This window comes from Rhododendron vialii, chromosome 5a (assembly GCF_030253575.1).
Source record: "Rhododendron vialii isolate Sample 1 chromosome 5a, ASM3025357v1".
NCBI lineage: Eukaryota > Viridiplantae > Streptophyta > Magnoliopsida > Ericales > Ericaceae > Rhododendron > Rhododendron vialii.
In genome coordinates this window covers 1,825,600-1,852,619 of record NC_080561.1, presented here as the reverse complement: position 1 = coordinate 1,852,619, position 27,020 = coordinate 1,825,600, and the positions used below count along the sequence as shown (strand labels likewise).

General features: G+C 38.5%; 3 protein-coding genes and 2 long non-coding RNA genes across 14 annotated transcripts in view; 3 read left to right on the top strand and 2 right to left on the bottom strand.

Moving 5' to 3' along the window:
• LOC131325402 (IQ domain-containing protein IQM1-like) overlaps positions 1-27,020 on the top strand; it is a 38,646-nt gene that overhangs the window by 5,302 nt on the left and 6,324 nt on the right. The gene's annotated exons all lie outside the window — the stretch shown is intronic.
• The window catches only part of LOC131325403 (casein kinase 1-like protein 1), a 40,801-nt gene continuing 16,270 nt past the window's right edge, over positions 2,490-27,020 (top strand). Inside the window, exons 1-13 of one of the 3 annotated variants that reach the window (XM_058357656.1) lie at positions 2,490-2,891; positions 3,696-3,736; positions 4,726-4,795; positions 4,928-5,076; positions 5,164-5,259; positions 5,357-5,427; positions 5,816-5,877; positions 6,008-6,071; positions 6,154-6,235; positions 6,479-6,605; positions 6,739-6,821; positions 6,902-6,965; positions 7,108-7,458. In XM_058357656.1, the coding sequence (XP_058213639.1) occupies positions 2,816-2,891; positions 3,696-3,736; positions 4,726-4,795; positions 4,928-5,076; positions 5,164-5,259; positions 5,357-5,427; positions 5,816-5,877; positions 6,008-6,071; positions 6,154-6,235; positions 6,479-6,605; positions 6,739-6,821; positions 6,902-6,965; positions 7,108-7,265 (1,143 nt within the window). In that variant the 5' untranslated portion in view covers positions 2,490-2,815 and the 3' untranslated portion in view covers positions 7,266-7,458. Of the gene's footprint in view, positions 2,892-3,695; positions 3,737-4,725; positions 4,796-4,927; positions 5,077-5,163; positions 5,260-5,356; positions 5,428-5,815; positions 5,878-6,007; positions 6,072-6,153; positions 6,236-6,478; positions 6,606-6,738; positions 6,822-6,901; positions 6,966-7,107; positions 7,459-27,020 lie in introns of those variants that run through there. The other 2 variants (XM_058357658.1, XM_058357657.1) reach the window with 2 other exon arrangements.
• LOC131325401 (disease resistance protein RGA2-like) lies at positions 8,671-14,948 on the bottom strand. 6 transcript variants are annotated; one of them, XM_058357648.1, is made up of 4 exons: positions 14,730-14,861; positions 11,276-14,681; positions 9,946-10,012; positions 8,671-9,088 (listed from the first exon to the last, which is right to left on the bottom strand). In XM_058357648.1, exons 2-4 carry the CDS (start codon positions 14,639-14,641, stop codon positions 8,922-8,924), a joined length of 3,600 nt encoding a protein of 1,199 aa, XP_058213631.1. In that variant the 5' UTR covers positions 14,642-14,681; positions 14,730-14,861; the 3' UTR covers positions 8,671-8,921. The 6 variants fall into 6 exon arrangements, with proteins under 6 accessions (XP_058213631.1, XP_058213630.1, XP_058213632.1 ...); XM_058357647.1 differs by having other exon boundaries at positions 11,276-14,948; XM_058357649.1 differs by lacking the exon at positions 9,946-10,012 and having other exon boundaries at positions 8,671-9,111; positions 11,269-14,948.
• Positions 15,855-17,338, top strand: LOC131325406 (uncharacterized). Of its 2 annotated transcripts, XR_009199691.1 has the most exons (5): positions 15,855-15,964; positions 16,232-16,590; positions 16,692-16,810; positions 16,964-17,086; positions 17,176-17,338. It is a non-coding gene; the product is annotated as an uncharacterized LOC131325406 (long non-coding RNA). The 2 variants fall into 2 exon arrangements; XR_009199690.1 differs by having other exon boundaries at positions 16,232-16,810; positions 17,176-17,337.
• On the bottom strand, positions 21,709-24,580 carry LOC131325407 (uncharacterized). 2 transcript variants are annotated; one of them, XR_009199693.1, is made up of 3 exons: positions 22,917-24,357; positions 22,616-22,789; positions 21,709-22,131 (listed from the first exon to the last, which is right to left on the bottom strand). It is a non-coding gene; the product is annotated as an uncharacterized LOC131325407 (long non-coding RNA). The 2 variants fall into 2 exon arrangements; XR_009199692.1 differs by adding an exon at positions 24,472-24,580 and having other exon boundaries at positions 21,781-22,789; positions 22,917-24,248.

Here is a 27,020-nt window from a genome sequence, read left to right as displayed (position 1 = left end):
GAATTTGCCAAATAGTAGATTGAATCAAGATGCTTTTATGACAATTTTTCATGTCATCTCTCGAGAATCAAATTGGGATGCAATGTAGTTCTATTTAACGATTCAAGTTGTTCTCGTGAAGAAAGTTAAGTGGATCGGAGGTCGGTACTATTTAAATGAACCATAGTATCTTAAGAGGAATGAACAATCAGAGTCTGAGCATAAGTGAAAACGAATATGATTCACAGTTTCCTAAAAGTGAGTGAATGTTACCCACCATATTAAACGGTTTGAATAATTAAAAAGCATTGATGATTCTTACTTTCTATCATCACAGGAGGAATATTCCCAGGAAAATAACCTCTTTCTCAATTAAATCATGTGACAAGGTCACGAGTTCAATTTTGTTTGGCGTCTACCTTAAAAAGTGAACATTACCCACCATATTTCCGGTCCAGTTCCTCTCTTAATCATGATATATTACTCTCCCTACAAAAAAATCAGCTTAATCGGATATCAATATGCTTGATAAAATCACAAAAAATTTCAGTTCAGCTTAATTGGATATCTATAGGCTCCTTTTTTTGGCCGCGATGAATTACTCTGGCTGCAAAGAATTACTCCTGGCCGCGAAGAATTACTCTTGGCCGCTACGAATTACTCTTGGCCACATCGAATTGTTCTTGGCCTCATAGAATTGCACTTGGCCTCAAAGAATTGCGAGACCATAAAGTAATTCAATGCGGCCAAGTGCAATTCAATGCGACCAAGAGTAATTCGAAGCGGCCAAAAATTGCGAAGAATTACTCCTGAAGCGAAGAATTACTCTTGGCTGGGAAGAATTACTCCAGGCCGCTACGAATTACTCTTGACCGCAAAGAATGGCTCTTGGTTGCATCAAATTGCAATTGGCCACAAAGAACTGCGAGACTATAAAGTAATTCGACACGACCAAGTGCAATTCAATGCGGTAAAAAACAATTCAATGCGGCCAAGAGTAATTCGACGCGGCCAAGTGCAATTCGATGTGGCCAAGTGCAATTTAATGCGGCCAAAAGTAATTCGATGCGGCCAAGTGCAATTTGATGCGGTCAAAATTAATTCTTGGTCAAGAATAATTCTTTGCGGTCACGAGTAATTCATTGTGTCCAAGAGTAATTCTTCGCGGCCATAAGTAATTCTTTGTGAATTTCTAATCTCAGCCATTAGCTTCAATGGTTGAGACGGAGTGTCTTTTTTTGTGTCCCTAGAACGCTCCAATATATACACACACACACACACACACACACACACACACATACACACAGTCCCAACTGGTCAGGACGTCCGGACCGGAGCTTAGGTCCGGACTTCTCCCACAGCCGTCAGATTGTGTTTTCGATGGTTCGGATGCACAGATAGTTTGTTCGCGTAACAAACTATCTGTGCATCCGGACCATTGAAAACGCAATCCAACGGCTGAGATTGTGGTCCGGACCTAAGCTCCGGTCTGGACGTCTTGACCAGATCTGGACTCTATATATATATATATATTTCAAATTAGCACAAAATTTGGAAAGTTTTGGTATTCTTCTCTTTTTTTTTTTTTTGTGAAAAATCACAGAGACATTAATGTACAGTTGTTAGGAGTAAATAAATTCACACAATAATTGTGTAATATGTGCAAAAAGTGTGAGCACTTTACTTACTAAAATGAGGAGATCATAAGCCTAAACCATTGGATCAAAATAATCATCCATTGCAACAACTTGTCTTTTGTTAAGTTTGGATGGGCCCTACAATCTTGTGTTATGTATTATAGAAAATTAAGTTAAATAAGAAAATTAACTTCAATGCGAAAACACAGGCACATGTATATTTTCGTTGGCTTTCAACTTTCAACCCGATGAAGGGGAAGATGAAACTATGACTTAGAATCAAGATGCAACAAAATCAATACATTTGCTGCCACCAGCATATTTCAATGAATCAAATAACCAAATACGGAGTATATAATTAATCAATTTTTTTTCCCTCAATCAGTCCTCCAAAAAATGACATGGCCCACACACACACACACACATAGATGAGAGAGAGAGAGAGAGAGAGAGAGAGAGAGAGAGAGAGAGAGAGAGAGCTAAACGTATGTGTGAGAGGAAAAGTAGTTTCGGATTCAAATTTAGAATCTGTTTTGGAATTAATGTTTGAGAGAGAGAGACAGCCCTAGATCACGGTAATCGTTTTTGGCTGATAACCATTAGGAAAGTAAGAAAAATTCGAAAATAAGGAATCAGAATAAAATTAGGAAATATCAATTTTAGTTTTTCTTTCATCATTCTTCCAAATATTTATTCTTTCCAAATATATTTTTAATCTTACTATTCGTAAATCTCAGCCATAAAAAAAATATGTACAAATCTGACGATCCAAAATATGAAAAATTAAAAAACCGTTATTCCATATTATATACATGGTTTTAGGTTCGTGCAAGTAAATCGGTATTTTATTCTTTTTATTTTTATTTTTTATCTTTAGTTAAAAACTAACTAGGGTTGGTAACATTCGCTAAAGATGAATTAAAGACAGTAATAGAAGGTAACTTATCAACCAAGGAGAGTAATATAAAAAGTAACTTATCAAGCAACGTGGGCAATATTTGCCCTCTTTTTAGATGGATGAATAAAATTGGACTTCACGGCATGTCTTAGACAGGCGTATTTCTCTCTGACCAAAAAAGCCAACGACAAAGATACCCACTGTTTCTGGTCGTTGAACTGTACTATTCTCAACCCTCTACCGCTTTTTACTCAGTCGGATAATAAACAAACGTTGAGAACAATACTAGGGTTTAGGACTAATGGAGCCTCTTATCGGCCGCAAGTTCAGTCTCGGCAGGAAAATAGGCAGTGGATCGTTTGGAGAGATCTACCGTGGTCTGTTTCACTCTTTTTGTTGTGGTGCTTTTTGCCTTTTGTTTTGGGAGGGTGTACCATGATAATATTAAGCGTTTTTTTTATTAACATATGTTACGCATATTTTTCGTGTGTTACGTATTTTTCGATTAGTTACGCGGGCGGGCGGGTTGTACCTTGGAAGTGGTATGCATATTAAATTATCAACGTTGCATGGTCGGCATATTTTTAGTCCAAATTCTATCGCGCATAGCTACGTATTTCTTCGGTTAAGTTATATATATAGGCGCATCCAGTAGACCTCAAAGTAGTTATTTGTTTTTTGATGAGTTGGGCGTTTTTTGGTACTAGATGTGCATTCTTTTGATGCAAATTTGTTTGAAGGTTGTACCATATATAGACAGTGGCGGATGCAAAATTTGTATTCCCTTGGGCTGGAACCATATGTATTTGACATTAATAACATGAAGTACAGTGTATGACATCTATTTTGCTAGTTGCTAGTTGTGTACATACTACATACATAGCCATCATTTAATTTAACATCCATGATCCGAAAAATAGTTGATAACTTGGAATTTACGGGGTTTTTTTTCATACATATAGACAAACTTTATGAAATTTTTTCCCACCTTAGGAACTTGTAGGGGCGATCATATAGAACATTTTCGAATTAACCTGAAAGCTAGCGTAATTTGTGAAAAAATATTTGGAGTTGCATAGGACCCGGGCACCCCCTGGCATCCCCTTGTGTCCGCGCCTAACCGTAGGCCTCTTCTTTGTATTTTTCTCCATTGGTTTGCGTTGAACGGGCTCTGTTTGCAGGTACTGATACTCAGACAAAGGAAGAGGTTGCAATTAAGCTCGTGAGTTCTCTGCTTTCATTAACATTTGAATTTGTTTGTCGATTGCTTGTACTGTTGTGCATCATTGTTAACGGATTGACTATCGGTCCAAATTCTGCTGGAAGGCGATAATTTGGTTTTCAATCACTTGCGTTTCTGCGCAAATTTTTGTTTCCGAAAGTTTTAAGTGAGGAAAAAAAATGTTCCTTGGTAATTAGCAGAGCTGGACTTGACATTTCAGGAGCCTAAATAGAAGATTAAAGACGGGGCCTTTTTTTGTTGGAGTTATAAAAGGAGTACCAAAGTAGGAGGACCCCCCACATTCGTAAATTTCCTGGGGTCTAAAGTGGCCGCTCCTCGAACCTTAGCTCAGGGCCAGTTGTGGCAACTAGTAGTATGACGTAACTGATGGAGTGTTACATTTTAGCCATCTGACCTCAGCAGAGCCAAAATCGCACGGTTTCTAAGTTAGTCCATCCAAGGCCGTCCCTGACCTAAAGCTGGTTACATGGTGACCCACCAAATGTTTGTTAAAAAATGAATACATTTTGGAAAACATCAAAGACGAACAAATCGCATCTACTGGTCTTATAGTAGAAGAATTATGTTCCAACGGCTCAGTACTCATGTTTGAATCACCTGGGAGTGATTGAGTTTCATTGATATTGTTTTCAGTAGATGTGGATTTGGGTCTACATTAGGTAAAGTTAGATGGATTTTGAATCTGCTGAGCAGCCAGCCATGGGATGAATCTTCATGAGGAATTCTTCTAGTTTAAGTTGTCATAACAGCACTGCATTTGGGAAGGAATTGACTTCCAACTTACAAATGAGAGTGCTGCGCGTTAATGTCGTATCAAATATTACCAGGAATTGAGACAAGGCCCCCAAGCATTTGCCTGCTTGTAACATCAGCCAGTCTCTTTGATTAGTTCGATATCGATACTATTGTACAGTTTGAATTTCAATATTTGTGGCCGATAACATGCTAATACTGTTCCGAATCCTCAGGAAAATGCGAAGACAAAACACGCACTGTTGCTTTATGAATCAAGGCTGTACAGAGTTCTACAGGGAGGAAGTAATGACAGTTTTATTTCCATCTTTTTCGATTTGTTTCTTAAATCAGTTACTGTCAGTTGATCTTTCGTGAAATATTTTGCTCATATATCTTTTCTCTTTTCTGATCATCAATATTCTTACCAAATTATAGCTGGGATTCCGAACATGAGATGGTTTGGAGTCGAGGGAGATTATAATGTTCTAGTGATGGATTTGCTCGGACACAGTCTTGAAGATTTGTTCAATCTTTGCAGTAGGAAATTTTCTTTAAAGACCGTTCTTATGCTTGCAGATCAAATGGTAATTGCGTCTGATTTGTGCATGATATTACACCATTTAGATCATTTAAAAGTTGTCAAGACGGGTTAATCCTGATATTTGTTCCAGATCAACCTTGTGGAGTTTGTGCATTCTAAATCCTTTTTACATCGAGATATAAAGCCAGACAATTTTCTCATGGGCTTGGGAAGGCGCGCGAAACAGGTCCCCGCCCCCTTTCCTTTCTATTTTTCTGGTGCTTAAAGTATTTTGTTTGGATATCTGTTTCAATAAGGGCTTCTGTATCTCATCCTTCTTGTAGGTCTACATCATTGACTTCGGTCTGGCCAAGAAATACAGAGACACTAAATCCCACCAACATGTTCCATACAGGTGAGATGATCTTGAATCCTCAATTGCTTTCTGGATCTGACTGAGATGTATCAGATGATTTACATCCAATTAGTCTTTTGATAAGAAAATTTTGCTTTACTTTGCGACTTTGGGACCTACTGATGTGCAATTGGTATTGCATCGGTTCTTGTTTAAATGTTTTCCCGTATGTGCCTTTTAATTATTTACAGGTCTGTTGATGTGCCCCTTCGCCCCTTTCCGAATAAGTAGGAAGTTGTTCTTAACAGCTGACAGTAAATCAGGGATGCGTAATTTGTGCTTATAAGAAACGAATGTAGCTTCTTTCATCTTTGAGCATCTTTAAATTCTTCTTTTACATTTTGGCTTTGTCGATATATTCATCATATTATGGTCATGCACTATGCAGAGAAAACAAAAGTTTGACTGGAACTCCAAGATACACAAGTCTGAACACTCACCGTGGCATTGGTAAGCGTTCACAATGGAATTTCGATTGATATACACACATGCTTTACTCATTGCATGACAGTTTCTAAACTTTTGTCTTCGGTTGTCCAATATTTACTTTGTTCTTTCTGATTGTTTGTGACCTGCAAAGAACAAAGCCGGAGGGATGATCTAGAATCGCTTGGATATGTCCTCATGTACTTCCTAAGAAGAAGGTGATAATTGCTGCATTTCCTCTCATTTATTTGTTGTGCCTTTTCTTGTGTATAGTCTTGTGACATCCCTTGTGTGGGGTAGTCTTCCTTGGCAGGGAGTGAAAGCAGGAACTAAGGAGCAGAAGCATGAGAAAATTTATGCAAGAAAGGTGGAAACCATTGAGGTAACTTCTTTGTAAACACTAAGCACGTCGCTAAAATGCTCTCTCTTTTTTTGAATGGCGAAGAAAGTTTTCATTAATCGTAAAGATGCAAAGATCAAAACAGTACAACTGGGGAACGAAATGCATTGGGAGAGGTTCGAAGAGTGCAATAACTCTTCGAAGAAAGTTCTCATTAATCATAAAGATACATGTTTTTTCTCTGATTCAATCTGCATGATGTCATCACTATTACACTACCCTCAGGTTCTGTGCCGGGGTTATCCAACAGAGTTTGCATCATACTTCAACTATTGTCGCCGTCTGCGATTTGATGATACGCCAGATTATGCTTATTTGAAGAGATTATTCCGAGACCTCCTTAATCGCGAAGGTTTATATATGTTGCTTTGTAATATGCACTTCAGAACACCCAGAACACAAGAGATTGAAGTTTACGCTCCGTCATTTCCTACATCTTAATAACCAATAATATATAGTATCATTCCTTGTTAATCGGGTCACAGGATTCCAGTTGGATTATGCTTTCGATTGGACAATTTTGGAGTACCAGCAGTCACAGATTGGCGCTACTCCTTCCCGGGCTCTTGTAAGTGATATAATAGAATGAATTGCCTTTTCTTGTTCATTGCTGTTATCTGCATCGGTGAGGATGGTTTCTTTTGTCAGGGCCCCGGCGCTGGAAGAAGCTCCCGACAGCCTCCTCTTGTCTCCAATGCTCAACGCCAGTCAGGTGATTTCCTGCTTTGCTTCTTGTATTTGTAACGGTTATTTTGTCGATCCTTGCCTACTTTTCCAGAACCCATCACAATTGATTTTGTGAAGTTAAACGACCTAAGAAAGAACAATCCTTTCATATTGTGTTCTTATTGAAGGTGAGGAAGAAGGGAGACTACCTGGTTTGTCCTCAGTGGACCATGAGTCCGCTCTCAAGGGTATCGAGAGCCTTCACTTTGACAACAAGGAGAGCGATACTTTCACAAATTTGATTCACATTCTGGGCAATCAGATGATCAAATTATTTGATTCATGAAGTTCAGCTTTCGGGATAATTGTGAGGTGGAATTGGTAAGAAGAAGAGAACCGGAAATAGGCAGCATTTCTTTCAACCCCTATCCAGCTTGGGGAACTGTAAATCATTCTATTGTATTGATGTCTTCGCACAAAGTCTCTCTCTTTTGATTTTTCTCTTCTTTCCACGATCGCTAACTGTTTAGCTCAGAAATTGGATTTGACCCTTTCAATCAAGGTGTCATGAAGAAAGTTGTTACTAATTGGGTTGTTTTGGCCTTCATTCTTATCTGTTCCTTCTTCATCATGAACAGCATAGTGACAAAGAACTTATTCATAGTTCTGCTTATGCAGAGGAGATCTTAGTGATTCTTTGCATGGATACGGTAAAGAAGTATTTTCAATGTTTTCGTTTCTTCTTTCAATGACACCCAATTAATGTTGGGGATGTTTGCATTATTGAAGGAGATTGGGTGAGCCAATAGCCCTACGTATCATTTTCACGTTAAAGATAAAAATCTAAATTACGTCAGTCTATTATATGATTTGGCCTAACACATCTCCCAATGGACATGATTGTTCAAAAAGTTAAGCTTCTTAAGTCAACATTTTTAATCGAGTGCAATCGAACTCCCTTTCGAAAATACAAACTTCTCACACTGAATTTTCAAATTAAGCAAATGATGACAATTTTGGTCAAGAAGAATGAAGTTGGCAGTGTGAGATAAATACAATTTTACACACAGTCAACCCTAGCCTAAAACTCTTCTTTCACATTACGAATTATGGATTTCGATTTGCTTGATTTTATCTGTTCTACTCTACAATAAGAATTTCAAATGCTTATTGAAAAGGTTTTTAATGAGACCATATCATGAATGAAAATTTGCATTCCTAATAAACTTTTGGTCTTTTGTTTTAAGTTTCTTAAGAAGGCAAAATTGTAAGCTAGCAATATTTATGAGACGGTGACGACTATGCCAGTAATGGTCATTCATGATATATAGTCTCATAACAATTTTGTCAATAGTAATAAGTATCTGACATCACACCCGCAAGTCTATCCTAAAATCAATTGGTGTTAGAGAGGGCTTCAATTAAATTTTTTAGGGCATTCGACATCGCATCCGTAAGTTTGTTTTTAGAGCAGTCGCGGGGAGTGACATTGTGTAACCAAATTCATGTAGGCACTCCGGGCCCAACAATTTTCAAACTATTGCTAATGCTATTGAAAGATTATATAGCTGATAGTAATTGATTATAGTTTTCATATGCTTCTTCTCACTCTTTTCCAGATAATTAACTACAAACATACAATGGCATATGAACACAAGTGAAATGCCAATAACGAACTTTTTGATTTGTTTGGTGGAAGCTTTCTCATTCAATGAAACTATGAAGAGTTACAGATTCACGAAGAACAAAAATTTCACCGGTAAAAGGACGATAAAATCACGTTCAAATCGGGAATTACATAAGACAATGCAGAGAAAATAATATAGGTTCTCAAACATAACACCCAGTGGCCGGCCCCATCAGCCACAAACATAACACCGTTAAATATCCGGTAAAACAGCAAGCAGTTTGCATCAATATCTCTATCTATTAGTCTAAATCACAAAGATACATAAGTACTGAGTATAAGCAATAGTACAGACACAAACGCAAGCGCATAGCTTCAAAGACAGAACCGACATTGCCCTGTGCGTTCTGCATTGGACAAAATGTAATGGCTTACTCGAACCGACATCCCCCTGAGCAGCCCACAAGCTTCCGCCGGCAATGCATCCGAACTGAGGCTGCAACCACTTCTGAACGAGCTGCCATCATATTGCAATTGTAACCCTGCAAACATGAGAGCACCTGATCTTGGATTTGTAAACAAAAAGGAAGGTAACCAAACCAAGAAATGAGTACAACATACACATATGTACGCCTATGGTAGTTTGTAAATGATGTAGTATTGTTTTGGTTGATTACTGTGTTGTGGAGAGCCACCAAAGACTTCAACAATTGATGGTTATGAATATTGAATCAAACAAAAGTAATGTGCGAAGCAAAATCAAGCAAACGAGAAAAAATCAAACCGAGAGACGTGGTTCGGCTTATGTTGGGGTGTAAACTTACTCCACGGGCAATATTGAGTCAGGGCTTCAATTAATGCAAAGGAAAATGGTTGCTGAAGAGAAAAACAAAGAAGAGTTTCTGCTTCAACCCCCTTTCAAAATCTAACCGCAGCCAAATTACAAGTTCTCTCTCCCAAACCCTAATAGAAACTATTTTTTTCCCTCTCAGATATGCAAATAATGAATCTCAATGCAATACACTAATAATGTCCTTGCAAAAAATATCCCAACCAACATAGGTTTTTAACCCTCCAAACTCAAAAACTGAAGAAACATAGTATGGCACTTTTAGGCGGACTTAACCACCGTCTCGACGCGAAAAACATAGGCTTCAGAGTCAACATTGTATTCAGGCATCCAGACGGAGGTATGCAAAAACGAGCCAATCTTCACAATTACACCTCCAAGAATGTATTCGTAAAGTCATTTCATTGGCTTGCCATTTCCCTTCTAATTGACAAATCCCAGATCCAAGTCTGAGTTCAACAAAATTAAAGAAAACGGAAAGCAAAAGGAGCAGACAAACATGACCATAGGATACGAATGAATGAGTAAATAAATAGACAAGAAACATACAGTTACTAGAAACTATGTCTGACTCGGAGTCTGACTCGGACAATCGCATAATTCCGAAGCAGCAGGCCTGTTGTAGGAAAACACAAATTCACACTGTCAGCGTATGGAGTGGTACTCTTATTGGCATTTTTATGCTTCAAGCCCATTTAAAGCTAACTTACAAGAAACTATGTGTTTTTTAAGTATCTCACTCACTGATGCAAGGTGTTGTTTTAGACGTAGCTTCAACTTAGACAGGGTGCTGATCACTTGTACATAACAATTATTCTCAGAAATTTATCATTTATGCAAAGAGGAGCTTCAATAACATTTAGATCGGATCGCTTAATTGACTCTTTCAATTCTAGAAGTTCTGGTTTATCTCTATCCGCTTGTGCAAAGTTTCTTTCTTGTTCAGCAAAAGAACTAGAGTTTATAACCGAACGCTAACTCAACCAATAAACCAACTAATATGAGCGAAACAAATATGTAACACAATTTTGAGTAAATTCATTCTGTTTCTTTGAAATAAGCGGTAGCTAATCATGAACGAGATCCTGGTTCATCATTATACACCAGACATTGAAATCACAATCAATTGGGACGAATTCGTTTCTCACTTTTCCTTGCTGAAGAAAAAGAACAAACCTAGTTGTCAGAATTTGTTGTCATCTAACAATCAAAAATTTCTGGTTTACGAAGGAACCTAAATGCTAAGTGGCAAAGGCTCAAAAGATGGGTTCAGAACACGCCCTTATTTGGTTGAAAAGTACTTTACAGCTTAATTGGTGAACCAGCCACTATATTTTCGTGAATGTACTAAAACATTGCGCCTTGCTCAATTTTTAGGAGAAAAAAACAAGAAGAGAGTTTCCAACTTATGTGAACTGCAACATGTGTACGAACAATAATGAACTTTAACGCCTTGCTTGATTTTTTAAGTTAATTTCCAACCTTCGTGAAAAATTGTTTAATCAGACGTAATAACATATCACTTGTACATTATTTCTCTGTAAAGTATTAAATAATGTGATTTTTGCTATATTGTGGATTTTAAGGAAAAAATGAGGAGACAAAAATAACAAAAAAATCAGCAATAGAAAGACAGAGGGGCCTGAAAAATGGAAGTATCATCAGTAAAGGGCTGGGAGTCGAACTCAAACTCCTTTACTTTTGGAATAATTTTAATATTTATAAACAAATGACATTAAGGTGGGCCCCATTTTCGGGCCAAAATTTGGGGCTAGAGCCAGCCCTAACATATCCCTTCCTGGAGGGCTATTGTTGACAAGCTTCATGAAAACACAAGAATCAAACGAAAATATGCAGGATAAAATAAGAAACATTGTACCTTTGGCTTTGCAGGTGCGTAGACATTGACTTGTGGAATATGTGCTATCTTATGCCAATCCTCGCCCTTTCCTTTCTCACATCGCCTAGCTAGTTCAGGACTGCATTCGGCAATTGTCAACCTTCTGAGTCCGGTAAGCCTTTGAATGCTAGCTGGAAGTGATGAAATCTTTGGGCAGCGAGAGATGATCAATGACTGAAGAGTTGTAAGGTTCCCCAGCCAGTCTGGCAATGATGTCAGTGTTGGATAGGAAATATCTAGATATTGTAATGCAGGGACATGTTGCAAGGTCTCAGGCAAAGCCACCGACACATCTGAATACCCACCCATTTGTAGGCGTTGAAGGGATTTGAGGTGTTTAACGCCCTCTGGCAGAGCCACCAGCTTTGGGCACGCAATAATCTCCAATGACTCCAAGCAAACGAGATGTTGCAAGCCCTCAGACAAGGAACTAAACTCTATGCAGTTGCAGATTGACAGACGTTGGAGAGATTCAAGACCTAGTAGCCCTTCCTCTGGCAAAGACTTGAGCTTATGACAACTATGGATGGACAACGACTTCAATGCCGTGAGGTGTGCAAGGCCATTAGGAAGTGATTTTAGCTTTGTAAACCGATCAATGCGAAGTGACTTGAGAAGAGTTCGGTTTCTCAGAACCTCTTCTGGAAAACAAATAGCCTCGTCATTTCTATCAAATACAAGAGAAGTGAGACTTTCAAAAGTTGAGATTGACTCCAGTACCACGTTGATGCAAGGTCCCACAACTGATAAGGTTTTCAGCGAGGAAATACTCCGGAAGCTCAAGTTAGAACAACCAGCGATCTCCATCCTGCGAAGTAGAGGGAACAATTCTTTTCCCTCCTTTGTTGATAAACCTGTCAAACTTGACAAATTATCCAGCATCAACACTTCCAAAGATGGGAATCCTCTAACTGGGCCTCCGTCGGGCAAATCATCGTCAATATAATTGACCTTGTCCATACTCCAAATTGACAGCCTTCGCAGCAAAGGTAGTTGTCCAATTGGTGGAAGTTTTAAGCAATTTTTGCAACTTCTGAGCTCAATAAGATCTATATTTTTAAGATCCATCATCCAGTGTGGCAAGTGGGTGCCATAGTAATTCTTTATGACCAACTTCTCAATGTTTGGATGTGGTTCAAGGGCTTCAATTAGTTCTTCGACATTTTCTTGTGATTCAGATTCATCATTATCTTCCCAACAGAGTATCAGCATGCGTAAGTTGTGTTTTCCCACTAAATTGGCTTCTTTAGCATCCATTGGATTCTTCACTCTCTCCAGGTGCTCGATTCGAAGTACACCTCCCAAGTTTAAGTGTTGCAATTCAGATAGGTGACAACCTTTGTTCTTACCCACAACAAATAAACTCAATTCCTTCAAGCAAGTTAATTGACCAATTTCAGGGGGCATTTCCATCAACGAACAGCTTGACAGGTGCAGATGTCGCAGATTTCTCAAGCATTTCATATTATTGGGCAGTCTCTTGAGGTGTCTACATCTATCTAGAATTAATGTCTGCAAATTCCACAAGGTACAAATTGAATTAGGAAGATGATTGATTTCTGAGCCCGAAATGTCCAAATACCGTAAGTGTTTCAACTTGTCAATTGAGGATGGCAACTTCATCATTTGAATGCCCCTTGCCTCAAATACTCGCAGTGAGCCAAATTTTCTAAAATCACACTTGTCTGGTTGAAAGGGGGAATATGTTGCTTGATCTCCCTCTCTTAACATCCTTATGGAGACTTGGCGAACTTTTCTATCACTTGTATCACTGGAACCTCTATACTCCATCATATGGCGTTCATCCTTGATGATATATTGAGCGAGATCATGCACAAGATCATGCATCTTGAACCATATCTCACACTCTTTTTCACAACGTTTTGATGTGAGCGATCTATATGTTTCAGTTTCAGGTTTATCCAAACGTTGGAAAAAAGATCTCCAGCATAGTTCGCTCCAAATGTGGTCACCAAGAACTTCTTGTTTGTCTTTGCGAGATATATAGCCATTGGCCATCCAAAGACGAATTAAATTTCCTTTTTCAATTTTAGAACCCTTTGGAAAGAAGGCACAATAAGCAAAACATCGTCTGAATTCCAATGGGAGATTATAGTAACTTAATCTCAAGGCTGGCAAGATGGGATTTCCATCCTGCGGTAAGTTCCAAATTTCACTCTCTTTAATAGAAAGCCACTTACTTTCCACACGTTGGAACCGCAGGAGCCCTCCAAGAGCTGTAGCAGCTAAAGGTACACCCCCACACTTTTTCACTATATCTTTCCCAATAGCCACCAGGTTTGGACGCTCTTCATTGCCATTTCCAAATGCACGTTGCTTAAACAACAGCCAGCAATCTTCTTCCGATAAATAGGACAAGTAGTGAGTTGGGAGAGTTCCCATGATTGATACAACCTTTGCAACACGAGTAGTGACGATAATAGAACTACCTTTAGATCCGCATGCTATTGTGTACCTCAACTTATCCCACTTCTCTTGACCTTCGCCCCATACATCATCCAACACAATCAGAAATCTTTTCCCATTCAACATCTCTCGAAGTTTTTTCTGTAGAGAATCCAAGTCTGACACTTGACAAGTGTCCCCTGATATGGATTCTATGGTTGATTTTATCACTCTTTTAAGATCGAAATCTTGAGATACATAAACCCATATCCTAAGGTCGAAGTGGATCTTCATTCTCTCGTCGTTGAAGGCAGCTTGCGCCAGCGTCGTCTTTCCGAGCCCTCCCATACCGATTATGGGGTACACAGAAACCTCCTCGTCCCTCTCAAGTGCGTCCTCCAACAAAACTTTTATAATCTTTTCTTTATCTTGATTTCTCCCAATCAGTTCTGGTAGAGTTAAAAGGGAGCTAGTTTCACGACTTTTAGTGAATTCATCTCGGCTCTCCACTACCATGTTACGAAAGTGAAACTTGCTGCGCTCATCAGCGATCGCAGCTAATTTCTCTGAGATCTCTTTCACCATATGCCCTATCCTGTGACGGAATATAACGTTTTTGAAAGGGTATAGCAAAGAAGTACCTACCTTCTTCAGAGACCCAGAACTTTGGCCTTTAGATTCCCATCGGAGGATTTCCGTGGAGCATTCATCCAAGATGTCATCGACCTCGTAAGCAGCATCTTTAAGCTTTTGCAACCAATCTTGTACTGCTCTATCTTCTTGGTGATTTCTCTCTGCATCTTCGAGGACTGCCTCGATCGTGGAGAGCGTGCTTGACAGCTTTGTCATCTCTTTGCCAACCCCCCAAAGCAATACCACCTCTTTATCAACCAAAGGTTGGAGAGTTGTGAGCAAATTCGTAACGAGTGACAGAGCCATATTCCCTTGTTTATTCTGGATCAAAGGTAGGCTCAGAGTTCTTGCAAGCTCAAAGTTGCTGGATAAGTTTTGCAAAATGAATGACCACCACCCAGTGTGATCTCTGAAAAGAAATGTTTTCAGGGTATTAAAAAAATTGAATGTTTTTCTATCCTACTACAAAAGAAGACTCGCACGATGCAAGTCAACAAGAAGTCAAGTTGCTAACCTTTCTCTCTCTGCCACCACCCGCCCATGTGCCACTCTCTCTCTCTCTCTCTCTCTCTCTCGCTCTCTCCTGTCTGCTCCCAAAACATCACTTCACCTTTCCCATGGGAATCCTTATTCACGAGAAATTATTCGTTGCCCTCGGGGCAAACACGTCATTTTTTACGGGTGTTGCCTCTCACCAATCAAAACCTGCCATATGTCATTATTCTGACACATCAACAATTCTCGATGGCCAGATACCCAAGACAAACGGCAAACCAATGGCGTTAACATCCACCTACACCTGTCTTATTAATTTTGATGTCCTTGCTATTCTCTATCCTCTTTTCATCTTTTTGTCAATTTTTGGCCATGTTTTCGGTAGCAATTTATGGAGTATGAAAAAAATGTAGACATTTTTAGCATATTATTCACATAAATTAACAAGTTTTGACATTTTATCATCTTGTTCACGGTAACTAACAACTTGTAAATAAAAATTTTTTCGCTACAGTAACTCTACTCTCAAACAAATCTATAATTTATTCACTACCGGAAACAACTTGACATTTCTTGATAACTTATTCACAACGGAAAATATCTAACAACTTGATTGCTACAAATTTTTTCTCAAAATTTATTCACTACTGGAAACGCCTCCTTAATTTTTGTTTACACTCATCAAGTTTTCTGTATCAAGTGTAAAAGGGCCAGAGAAAAGGGAAATAATTTTCAAACTCTTCATTTTATATCCACACTTAATTTCTTTATTCTTTTCAGCCAAAAAAAAAAAAAACACACTTTTTCAATGACAAGTTAAAAAACACAAAGGGAATGGATATCAAAAAAGAAAGTGGGAAAATGACTCCTCTGAGATTAAATACCCATTCTCCCAACATTTTTTTATTTTTTTTTATTCATCATGCTATTTTGTATGAATTAATCACCTGTCTCTCTCTCGTGTCTACAAAATAAATATTATGACTCAAAGAAAAAAGAAGTTTAGTAGAAACGAAAAAGTACCTTACACAGGGAGAGATTGAAGCAGTGGTCATTGCCACTGGTGTCTATACCTTCTTTGGCAAGGCTGCTCACCTTGTGGGCAGCACAAACCAAGTTGGTCACTTTCAGAAGGTATGGAGATTCAAGTATAAATATTTTTTGCAAAGGTTATGAACTATGGTCACCAGGAAAGAAAGAGAATAAGTTAAGTGCCACAGGGATGACAAGTAGAAATTGTCCAACTTGTTCCTTGAGTACATTTACTTCATTCTTTGCGTTCAATTTTAGTGCCCCCCAGTGTTGGTTGTTCATTTTTCATTTTTACGTTCCTCGTCCTTTTGGAGTTTTGTAATTTGGTACTGATTTTTGTATTCTCCAATTCTCTTTCTTGCTTGGTAGGTCTTGACTGCCATTGGGATTTTCTTTATATGTTCTATTGCTCTGGGAATGGTAATAGAGATCAATGTAATGTATCCAATTCAACATCGGGACTATCGTCCAGGAATTGACAATTTGCTTGTACTTCTTATTGGAGGAATCCCCATTGCAATGCCTACAGTTTTATCTGTCACAATGGCAATTGGCTCCCACCGTTTAAGTGTGTTAGTATGTAAGACCATCCTTTTTTCCCATTGTAGGGGGCCATGACGAAAAGAATGACAGCAATTGAAGAAATGGCAGGCATGAATGTGCTTTGCAGCGATAAAACTGGAACTCTGACATTGAACAAGCTGACAGTTGACAAAAGTCTTATTGGGGTTTTTTTTTTTTTTTGGAGGGTTTGTTTGCTCCAGTTTGAATTTCTAGATTGTGCATTGTAGTAGTTGTTCCAACCCTTTTCCTGGATGCATTGTCATAGGTCTTTGCTAGAGGAGTAGATGCAGATATTGTAGTTTTAATGGCTAGAGAGCCTCCAGAGTGGAAAATCAAGATGCAATTGACACTGCTATTGTAGGAACATTGGCTGATCCGAAAGAGGTATGTCGATTATTGTATGAACTTTGAAGTACATAATGTTCCAGTAGCAGAAAACAGTGCACCTAAATTATTCCATTGGATTATTTGGTGACCATTTCTTCGCTTAATGTTTAACTTTAGTATTTTCTTTGCATAACTTGTACTGAACATAAGGCAAGGGCTGGCATTCAAGAGGTTCACTTCCTTCCGTTTAACCCCACTGATAAGTGACCAGCTCTGACATACATTGATAGTGAAGGCAAAATGCATCGAGTAAGCGAAGGTGCACCAGAACAGGTACCCTAAAATCTTTTTGTTATACCTTGTGGCTTGTGTATGGTATCACTTATTGTTTTGTCTAATGTCTGTTGCGATATGATTATCAGATACTCAATATCGCACACAATAAGTGAAAAATAGAGCGGAGAGTTCATGCTGTGATTGACAAGTTTGCACGGACTTTTTTCGGGTAAGTAAACGTAAACTAGCAATGGTCCTGGAACAGTTAATTGCCTAAGATACAACTGATAGATAAATGCCAAATGAATATCCCCTTTTTTTTCTTTCTTCTAACTCGTTTTTTTTTTGGAACAAATTTTATATAACAGGACCAAAGGAACCCTTACAAGGGAAACACCTCACTACACTAGGACAAACCCTAGCTGTAGAAGGGAAAAAAAAACCTATGAAAAGAAAACAAAACAGAGTGAATAAACTAGACTATACAAAGGAGATCAGCATTTAAACCCCACTCTAGAATCAAACAGATGTTAGTAGCAGACCTACTAACATGCCTCCAGGAGGACATACTAGCCTTAACCTCCTCCAGAATCAAAAGCACCACTGAAGTAGATTCATGGCCAATCTGTTGAAAAATCCTTCCATTTCGCTCTTTCCAAATATAGTACACTGAAGCAGCAAGGCAGAGCTTGAATAGTCTAGATTGGATAGAGCAGTCCTTATAATGAGTTAAACCCCAATGAATCTCATCCATCAGATCACGAGAAGGAAGACCAAAACCACACTTAGCTTTCACAACCTCCCAGATAACAGAAGTTAAGGAGCATTCAAAAAAATAAATGTGAATGGGACTCAAAACCACCCTGACAAAAGACACAAGAAGTGTCATTGACCAGACCCCAAGCTTGTAGTCTGTCCTTAGTAGCCAACCAACCAAGAAGGGCCAGCCATTGAATGAAAGACCATCGTGGAATGTGCCATCTATGCCAAACCATATTAAACCAAAACACCTTAGGCCCATTAGTGCGAAGTGCCTGCCACGCTGACCTAACAGAGAAAGAACCATTTGCAGACAAAGTCCAAGTAACAGTGTCCTCCCTTTCAACATGTGGGATAAGGTTAGGATCTGTAGAGGCCACAATTTCTCGAACAATAGGAAGCCTCATTCTAGGCCATCTCCAGGTCCCATTATGAATAATAGAACCAATTGTTGCATGAAGAGACCTGCCAAGGTTGAAGACCACTTGATTCCCATATCTTTGAAATAAAGGGCCAAGGGTATGCCAATTATCCAACCAAAGGAAGGGGCTTAAGCCATTACCAATCTTGGATACAATAAACTTCTGACCTACACTTCTCAAACCAAAAATCTTTCGAAGGGTCCAAGAGGAGTCATTGGGAAGATTCATCGACCAGATACAACAATTTTTTATCACATAAGAATGAATCCATTTTACCCATAAGATATCTTCCTTTTTACAGAGAGCCCGCAAGTGCCTTAGCATAGCAGGCCGATTCCATTCTTTAACTCTTTTAAAACCCAATCCTCCTTCACATTTAGGAAGACACACAGAAGACCAAGCCACCTTAACCCCAAAAGATTTTAGCTCCACCCCTTTCCAAAGGAAAGCACTTAGCATACTTTCAATTTCTTTCATAATCTTCTGAGGCAGGATGAAGATAGATGACCAATATACCTGTATACTAAACAAGACAGAGCTAATCAGCTGAGCACGGCCTCCAAAAGAAAGCAATTTATTTGACCACGATGGAATCCTTCTGAGCATTCTATCCTTGAGAATCACACAATCTGAATTTGTTAGCTTAGTAGAAATTAAGGGCACCCCTAGATACTTGATAGGTAAGCAAGCTTCAGGAATATTAGGAATAGCCCTAAGATCCAACTTCATATCAGAACCCACCCCAGCAAAAAAAACAAGCACTCTTGTTCAAATTTGGTTGCAATCCTGAAAAAAGATGGAAATCCTCCAACACTCCAGCAATAGTAGCGAAGGTCTGAGAATTAGCCCCACAAACAATAAACATATCATCTGCAAAGACTAGATGAGAAAGGTTTATAGCCTCACATTTAGGGTGGAAAGAAAAAACCCCGTACTGATTCTGGATTTCAACAGAGCAGAAAAAGCTTCCATAATAAGCAAGAAAAGATAAGGTGAGATAGGATCCCCCTGACGAAAACCCCTTTTACCAGAAAAATAACCTTTTAGCTCTCCATTTATAAGCATAGAAAACTTTGGGGTAGTCACACAAGCTTGTACCCAACTAATATAGAGGCTAGGAAACTCCATACTTCTCATAATCCCAAAAAGGAAATCCCAGTCAACACTATCATACGCCTTCATCATGTCAAGCTTCAGAGCACATCTAGGAGGACCTTGATCTCTATGCTATCCCCTGACCAATTCTTGCATCAAGAGAATATTGTCCATTATAGACCTACCTTTAACTCGTTACTAGCTCATTTACAGTTCTTTTTAAATAGCACCATCATACAAGTGACTTTTGGCATCCTTCATTCTCTGACCATCTGCATTGTTGTCCAATCCCATCATCTAATCCTATCTCAAACAAACATGATATTAATAATTTCATTATCAATCACTTCTCATTAACAATCCCTTCTCATTACCAATCTCAATCTTAATCCTATCTCCTTACGAATCTCATCCATCTATCACTGTTATCAAACGGGGCCTCAATGTTTATTTCACTAGTACGATCAGTACTAATCAAAGGGGGTGTTTGGCCTAATAATTTGTCCGGATTATTTTTTTTGTGTTTATTTTTTAAAAAGAGTCGCCATTTCTTAGTTTTGAATTGATTTCTTTGTGAATTATTGGTTTATAAATCTAAAAAAACAAAACTAGAAGTGGACACGCGATGCATTTCAACGTCAATATAAATTATATAATGGCAATCTAACATGGCCTCCGATTCGTAACCGTCCATAAAAATCCCACAGGGACCAAACATCACAGTACACCTACCCTAATTTGTAATCGTCAAACATACATAAAATAATTGAGTTAAAATTCTTTTCACCACAGCTCGTTACGGGTCTCACCAAGCATTTTTTGTTATAATCTGAACCGTTCATCTTGTAGCGCCCACATAATAGTATATGCACGCAAAAAAATGAGCTTAGTCGGACATCAATAGGTATTTTAAAAATTGAATTTCAGTTTAGGAAATGGACTGCCATAAACAATTTAACTGCAAAATCTACGATCCTCCATTCTGCAAACCAAAATTCAAGTTTCGATATACCTATCGATATCCAATCAAGCTAATTTTTTTAATGGGTATACTACTCTACGTGTTCTATAAGATGAACGGTTCAGATTGTAACAAAAAAAAAGTCTTGTAGGACCCACATGGAATGGTGATACCCCATGGTTTTATGGCGGATAGAATTTACACTCAAAATAATTGAATCATAATCTGTAAGTTTGAACTTTCAAAAAATTCATGGCATGGGGAAATGTAATGTAAATCCCTGTTTACCACATGGAAGACATGGCCGGGACTCATAAATTGGAAATAGAGGAAACCCAATTGTACTAGCATGTACGTAAATTTTACCATCACGCGGAGTTCTCACAACTATAGAAGTGTTGGGAAGATGACGGTCCAAGACGTGTTTTTATAATTAATATCTGTCAAGAACATGTTGAGAATATTTATTAATGCTGAAAGTGTCCTTAGCGAGTATTAATTATCAAAACACGTCTTTAGCCATCATTTTCCCTAGAGTTTTAAAGCCCAGTAGAGCAATGGAAGTAGAAAACTAAAATAGCCATGGTAAAAATTTAACGGATTTAAACGGCAGGGGCCTAATTGTTTAAGGGTTCAATATCTATTTCCGCGTCTCCATCACCGCGTCTTTGACTTTCTCGGCCTCTAGAGCTAGCCTTCGCATCCCATCCCCCTCATCATAGCAATATCCAGTTGACCCTGGGCGCAGGTTCCACACCGCCCCTTCCAGGATGGCTCTTTCTCTCTGCACCTCCGCGCAAGGCCAGGCTACACGCCACCTTTCCAGATGGCTGTTTCTTTTCTCTCGAAATTGATTTCCTGATTAACACGGGGATTTCTTAATTGCCGTACATCTCACATAGAACACCACACTTGTAATTAAAAAAATTAACTCCATCGAACATTTATACATACTAGTGGATTTACACGTGCGTTGCACATGGTAATTTTTCTTTGAAAGCATTTTCTATGTAGACATTCTATATCTTATGTTACTTCAGCGTTCACTTTTATAACTATTGAAGAAATAGTATTGAAATTGATGAGGAACCCTGTGAGGGGAGCTCCACAATACTTAACATGTATTTAAAAAGTTCGAGCATTCTGCATTCCGGCCCCTATTTGAGTGTTCCGTCCTCTAAATTCTCTACAACTTCCGTCCATTAGAAAATGCACTTGCAAACTGTGAGCATTTGGTCTAAAAAACCTTTCCCCTCCCTCATCTTTTGGGTCGTCATTGAATTGTATTCTTCGCTTAAAATTAACAAGTTTAGGTATTTCCGCAATTTAGAGAACCATTTTAACAGTTCAAAAGCTAGCTTCCGATCAAGAAAAGAGCAACAGTTGGAACCAATTTCAGCAATTCAAAATAGTTTCAGCAATTTGGGAATCAGATTCAACAATTAGAATAATAGTTTTTGCATTTCAAATGCCAAATTCAGTAGTTGTTACAATTTAGAATCCTATTTCCTCTGTTCAAAGACAAGAGTGGAAAAGCAGTTCCAACATTTTCAAACGGACACAAGGATCCAAGTGGTATATAAACATGGCCATCCTGTTGGACCCCTCAATTATTAAAAGCATAAAAAAGAATACAAAGACCCTTCTAACGACCAAAAAGAGCAGGGGAAATAACACCAAATATTATTAGTTTGTCAAGCGGCTGCATGATTCTGACTTTTGAATGAGTCCAAGAATTATCTGGCTCCATCTGATTCAAATGGAAGATACCTTCGTTGTTCTTGTGTAGTTGGACTTTGAACTTCTCCTCTTCGTCTCCCCCTTAACTTTGAGAAGGATATCAGTCTTTTCAAATTCTCAATTGCCTGTATTTATAACAAATTCAAATGTCACATATAATGTACACGTACATCATTTTCAATAAACATATTGAAGCTCAAATCATTTTAAAAGGTACAATTTTTTTTAAAGAAAGTGACTCTACGTGGTGGCATTATAGCATCACAGGGAAACACTCGGTCCTTACTCATGTGGGCTCTCTAAAATTAACAATCAAAGTATAGATTTCTTATAAATTCTAGTCTCCAGACAAAAAAAAAAAAAAAACATCATGCATAAGGAGTCCGTGTTGACCTAATGAGCTAGCCAAACTTAGACCATCTATTTGTATCAAGGTTGGTGATACCGTTCCGTACCGGCCAATACGTACCGTTTCTATGAGTAACTGGTAACTTTTACCCCATATTTCGTATCACTCCCAATACCAATGGTTAGCCTACATATGATAGTCTGTCTTAAACTTAGAAATCAATCATCTATTGAGTTTGTTCAAAGTGGAGGAAGTGTTACCTGGTTCTTGATAGAGGTTCGATGCTTGGACTTCGCCTCATCACTCCACAAACCATTAGTTTCAATTCACTTACAAAATCAGATCTGGACACAGGGTCTTGCTCTCTCCACCGGTCGATCTCTTCATCTGAAAGATATTTGGTGGAATCACCTAAAGTGGAGTGATTTCCTGGTCTATCCATTGAAAAACGAATCAAAACTTTGCAAGTGTAATGTAACTAACTTCAAAAACTCTAAACGAAATCTTGTCCAACTCTTTTTAGCTTTTCAAGTAATGATTAAAATTGAATCATTAGGTTACCTGAAGCAAGATAGAGCTATGCTCATTTACAGCTATTCTACGTGCTGCTTCAATTGCACTAAACATGGCAAGAGCGTCATTACCATTTACACGAATAGTACGAACTCCATATGCCTGTCATCTAACAGCAATACCATAGCAATTTTCAATGTATCCTGAAAATGAGAATCTGGAAAAGGGAAAGTCAAGAGTGAAAGTGAAGAGGGAAAATACTTTCGAATTGATCTGAGACGGGTGCTGATGGCCCACTGTTATTTCGGCAGGTGAAAATAATCGGGGCCTCAATAACCACCACAAAATCACTTCATTTAATGGCAAAAAACTGTTCATTTGAATGAAACGATTGCAAATGGAGATTTTTCTTAACTTTATGTAGTGTAGAAAAGCCTGACTAGGAATTCAAAACCACGAGGCCCATGACTATACTTGAATTCTGCAATATCATGCACTCACAGAGGTAGACACATGGCATCAGCCAGTACCTTTGAGTCTTCGACCTTACTGACTTAAGATGATAGATGTCGAATCACACACACACAACTATTCAACTTGAGGGTCGATACCAAGATAATTGCAAATCGAACGAAGTCTCTTTAGACCAAGTCATATAAAGAGACGGCTAGGTAGTATGCTAAGCTTAACAAATGAAAGCCCGATTTTTGTAAGAACTACGGGATATCTAAATGGAAATTCTGACACTCCTATTGATCTAATGATAAAATGATTAAAAACCAAACAAAACAGAAAAGGAGTTATCTTACATAATTACATACTTATCTCACTGGTGCCAGCTTCCCCAAAAAAGGTGATTGTGTATGCATCTCATCCATCCATTTTCATAGCATATGCAGTTCCTACAACATGGGGAAGTTGTGTACTGCAATCCAGTAACCAGCTATTGTAACTGGGGTTCTCCATTCCATCTAAACGAAGTTTGAATAATATTCTTTGTGCTGATTTCCAAATATACAGCATTGTATACCTTATGCAACATGATGAAACGTAGACATAATCGTGCCTTTTCCATAATCAGCTTTGTTCCCAAACCTTACTAACAAAACCCCTTTCCAGGAGTACAACAGCAACATCTAATCAATACATTTCATCAACAAGAGACACATCCCAGCCCACCAACAGCATCCTCCACAGCCTTATTTAGACTGGCAGTAAAATAGCCTGGGCTCCAATAGTTAAAACTACACATATTCCAGGCCCTCTCCTCTACAAACGCCAATTCTGGAAAACCATCTCTGAACGTCCATTTTTTTTCCCAATTTGACGATCCCTTAACTTTGAAGATGAATTATCCAACACCAACACCAATTCTGAAACCTTTTTGTTCGGGAGCAAAAAGAAGAAGAAGAATAAGCCGAGAAAAAAGGAGGAGAACAAAAAGAAGTCATGTTTCTTTGGTTGCTCCATGCCTTGCTGCAACTCTATTTTGCAGGTATGACCCGGGGGGGGGGGGGGGGGGGGGGGGGGGAACAGGTTTTTCCATACACAATCGGGCAATGCATGGGTAGAAGGTGGGTTGTTAGTCCTAAGGCCACATTACATAGTTGTGCACGTGCATTGCACATTTTTTTGATAATTTAGTGTAGTTAGATAATTTATAGTTTGATTTAGGTTCCTATCAATATGTTTGGTGGTTTTGTTGTTGTTTAATCTGTGGCTTTGGCCTAATATTGGGGTTGCTACGTTTACTTCACTAAGTACCATAGGTGAGATTTCTTTCTTTCTTTCCTTTCGTTAAGTACCATTGCTGAGATTTCTATGACATAATATTTTTTTTTAAGCGGTGAGTTTTATGTTCAGGTGTCCACTGACAAAGGAGAAGCCAACCACATAGCCCTAGAGAAAGTGCAATGAACCACCAAGTGCATGAATCAGTTGCGGACCCAAAAAAAAGTGCATGAATCAATTACTTCAATTCTTGATACATTTGATCAAATGAGAGTGTCTATGTCACATATACACATATTGATCAGAATCACCAGTTTGTCTGTCTCACAGATATAGTTCCACTATGAGTACTAATCTTGATACATTCATAAAGCTTTCGCAATCCTTTCTAGAATACATCAATTCATTTTCTATATGGCTAATAGTCTAATAGATGGAGTTACGTTGAATGCCACCCAAATACTTTGCTATTCGAAAAGAAGAGGGAAAATCATAATAACAATCAAAGTGAGAGAGGTAAGTACGAAGAAATAAAATGGCAGTGCCACGATGATCCCCAATACTTGGCTATTCCCAAATGTTGATGAAAAATGCAATAGAAAAGAAGAGGAAAACTAATAATAAAGATGAAAGTGAGGGAAGTACAAAGTAATAAGATGACAGAGCCACAATGGCTTTATTTATCTGAAAACTAAATAATTTTTATCTTCATAATTTGTATTGGGGATATACGCAATGCTACATATCTTACTTGCCTCTTGAATATGCATGAATTACGTCACTAGCAATTTTGTGTCTTGCTTGGATACGCCTATATGATGTTTGATGAAGCTTTATAGGAGAACAATTATAAGGCTCTCGCAACCCTTTCTATGCCACATTCAAATGGTCTCCACCAAACCATATATAAGCCAAAATAATTAAAAAGGAACCTTTCATCAAACAGTTTTTGTGCAAAAATTATGGTCGACATAGTGGGTAATTAACGTAGAACACTTTTGTGGATTCGTATTCGATACATGTGGGTGATTATGTTCCTTGAATTATGATCGACATAGCGGTCCATTCAAAGGGGAAAGTGATTGCAATTAGAGGCAAGGAGGAAAGTTGGGTTTCTGTTTGAAGCAGTCTGGTATGTTTTTTTTATCCCTCTGCGTAGAATCACTTTGTCGTGCAGCGGAGTATGTGAATGGGGTAGTCGGCGCCCTTGGTCGTCGGCTGCCAAACTTCAGTGGATGGGAAGAATAGAGCGGTGGAGCAATTTTGGAAAGCGTTTTCTGTTTCCCTGCCTTGTGATCGAGTTGTGTCCTTTGGAAGCCAGGAGAGGCTGTCGTTGTTTTGTATCAAATCCGTTGGAGCAGTGTCGGTTGGGGAAGAGGACGTAGGGTTGGGCAAGTACTAATAGCAAATGTTTAGGGGCATTTGTGGAAAATAAAAAGTAAGAAACACCTTCGTACATTTAAAAGTAGTATAGATGTGAACAGATTGTGAAGCTCCACATGATTTCGAACATTTGCTTATGAATCCTAATCAAGTTTAATTTTTTCATAGATCTTTTTATGTGAGATGTACGGAATGAACATTTCGCATGGACAGCCGAACGCGCGGATTGTCACACTCTCGATTTTAAACATAATAATAAATGAATTTTCATAAATAAAACCTCACAATTATCCATACGATACCCCAAAATAGTTTAACATTCTCATTTCCATCAGTTGCATTTCAACGACCAAATGTTTACAAATAGTACATCTTTGGCTCCATGGCCCAAATCAACATAGTACAGAATATCAAATCAGATTTAAGAAGGTACAATATTTTTTAATCAAAAGATTTACAAATAGAGTTACGAAAACATCTTCCAAAAGATAAATCACAAAGATGACTTAGTAACTCTTCAGGTTAGCTTTCAAAAAAAATCATGTCCACGCCCAAGCACTCCAAGCATGCAACTACTGCCCAAGGTTAGTACTTGAAAGATAATGTAAGGTCTGAGCTACACTAGCCCAGTAGAAAGCTCTAATCTAACAATGTATGCATATGAAATGCAGGATCGGTCACAGAATGAAAGATGGCAACTCAAAACCAATAGAAGGGCAACCATAGTAATTCAATTCCAACCTTTCATTTTCAAAACCAATTATGTGTCTTACTAAACAAACTTTGAAACACCATATGTCAAAACGTATCTCGTACATGTGTCATGAGCCGAAGCTCTTACTGGACCAATTAAAAGACCCCAATGTCCTCTGCCAGGCTCTTTACCCATTCGGGATGTCCTGAAGTATCAAATACGAGCATATAGCTCAAATCGGGCCAATTAAAGGACCCCGATGTCCTTTGCCAGACACTTTACCCATTCGGGATGTCCTAAAATGTTCTCGTCGTGTACGTAAGTTTCAAAATCCTTTTTGTCAA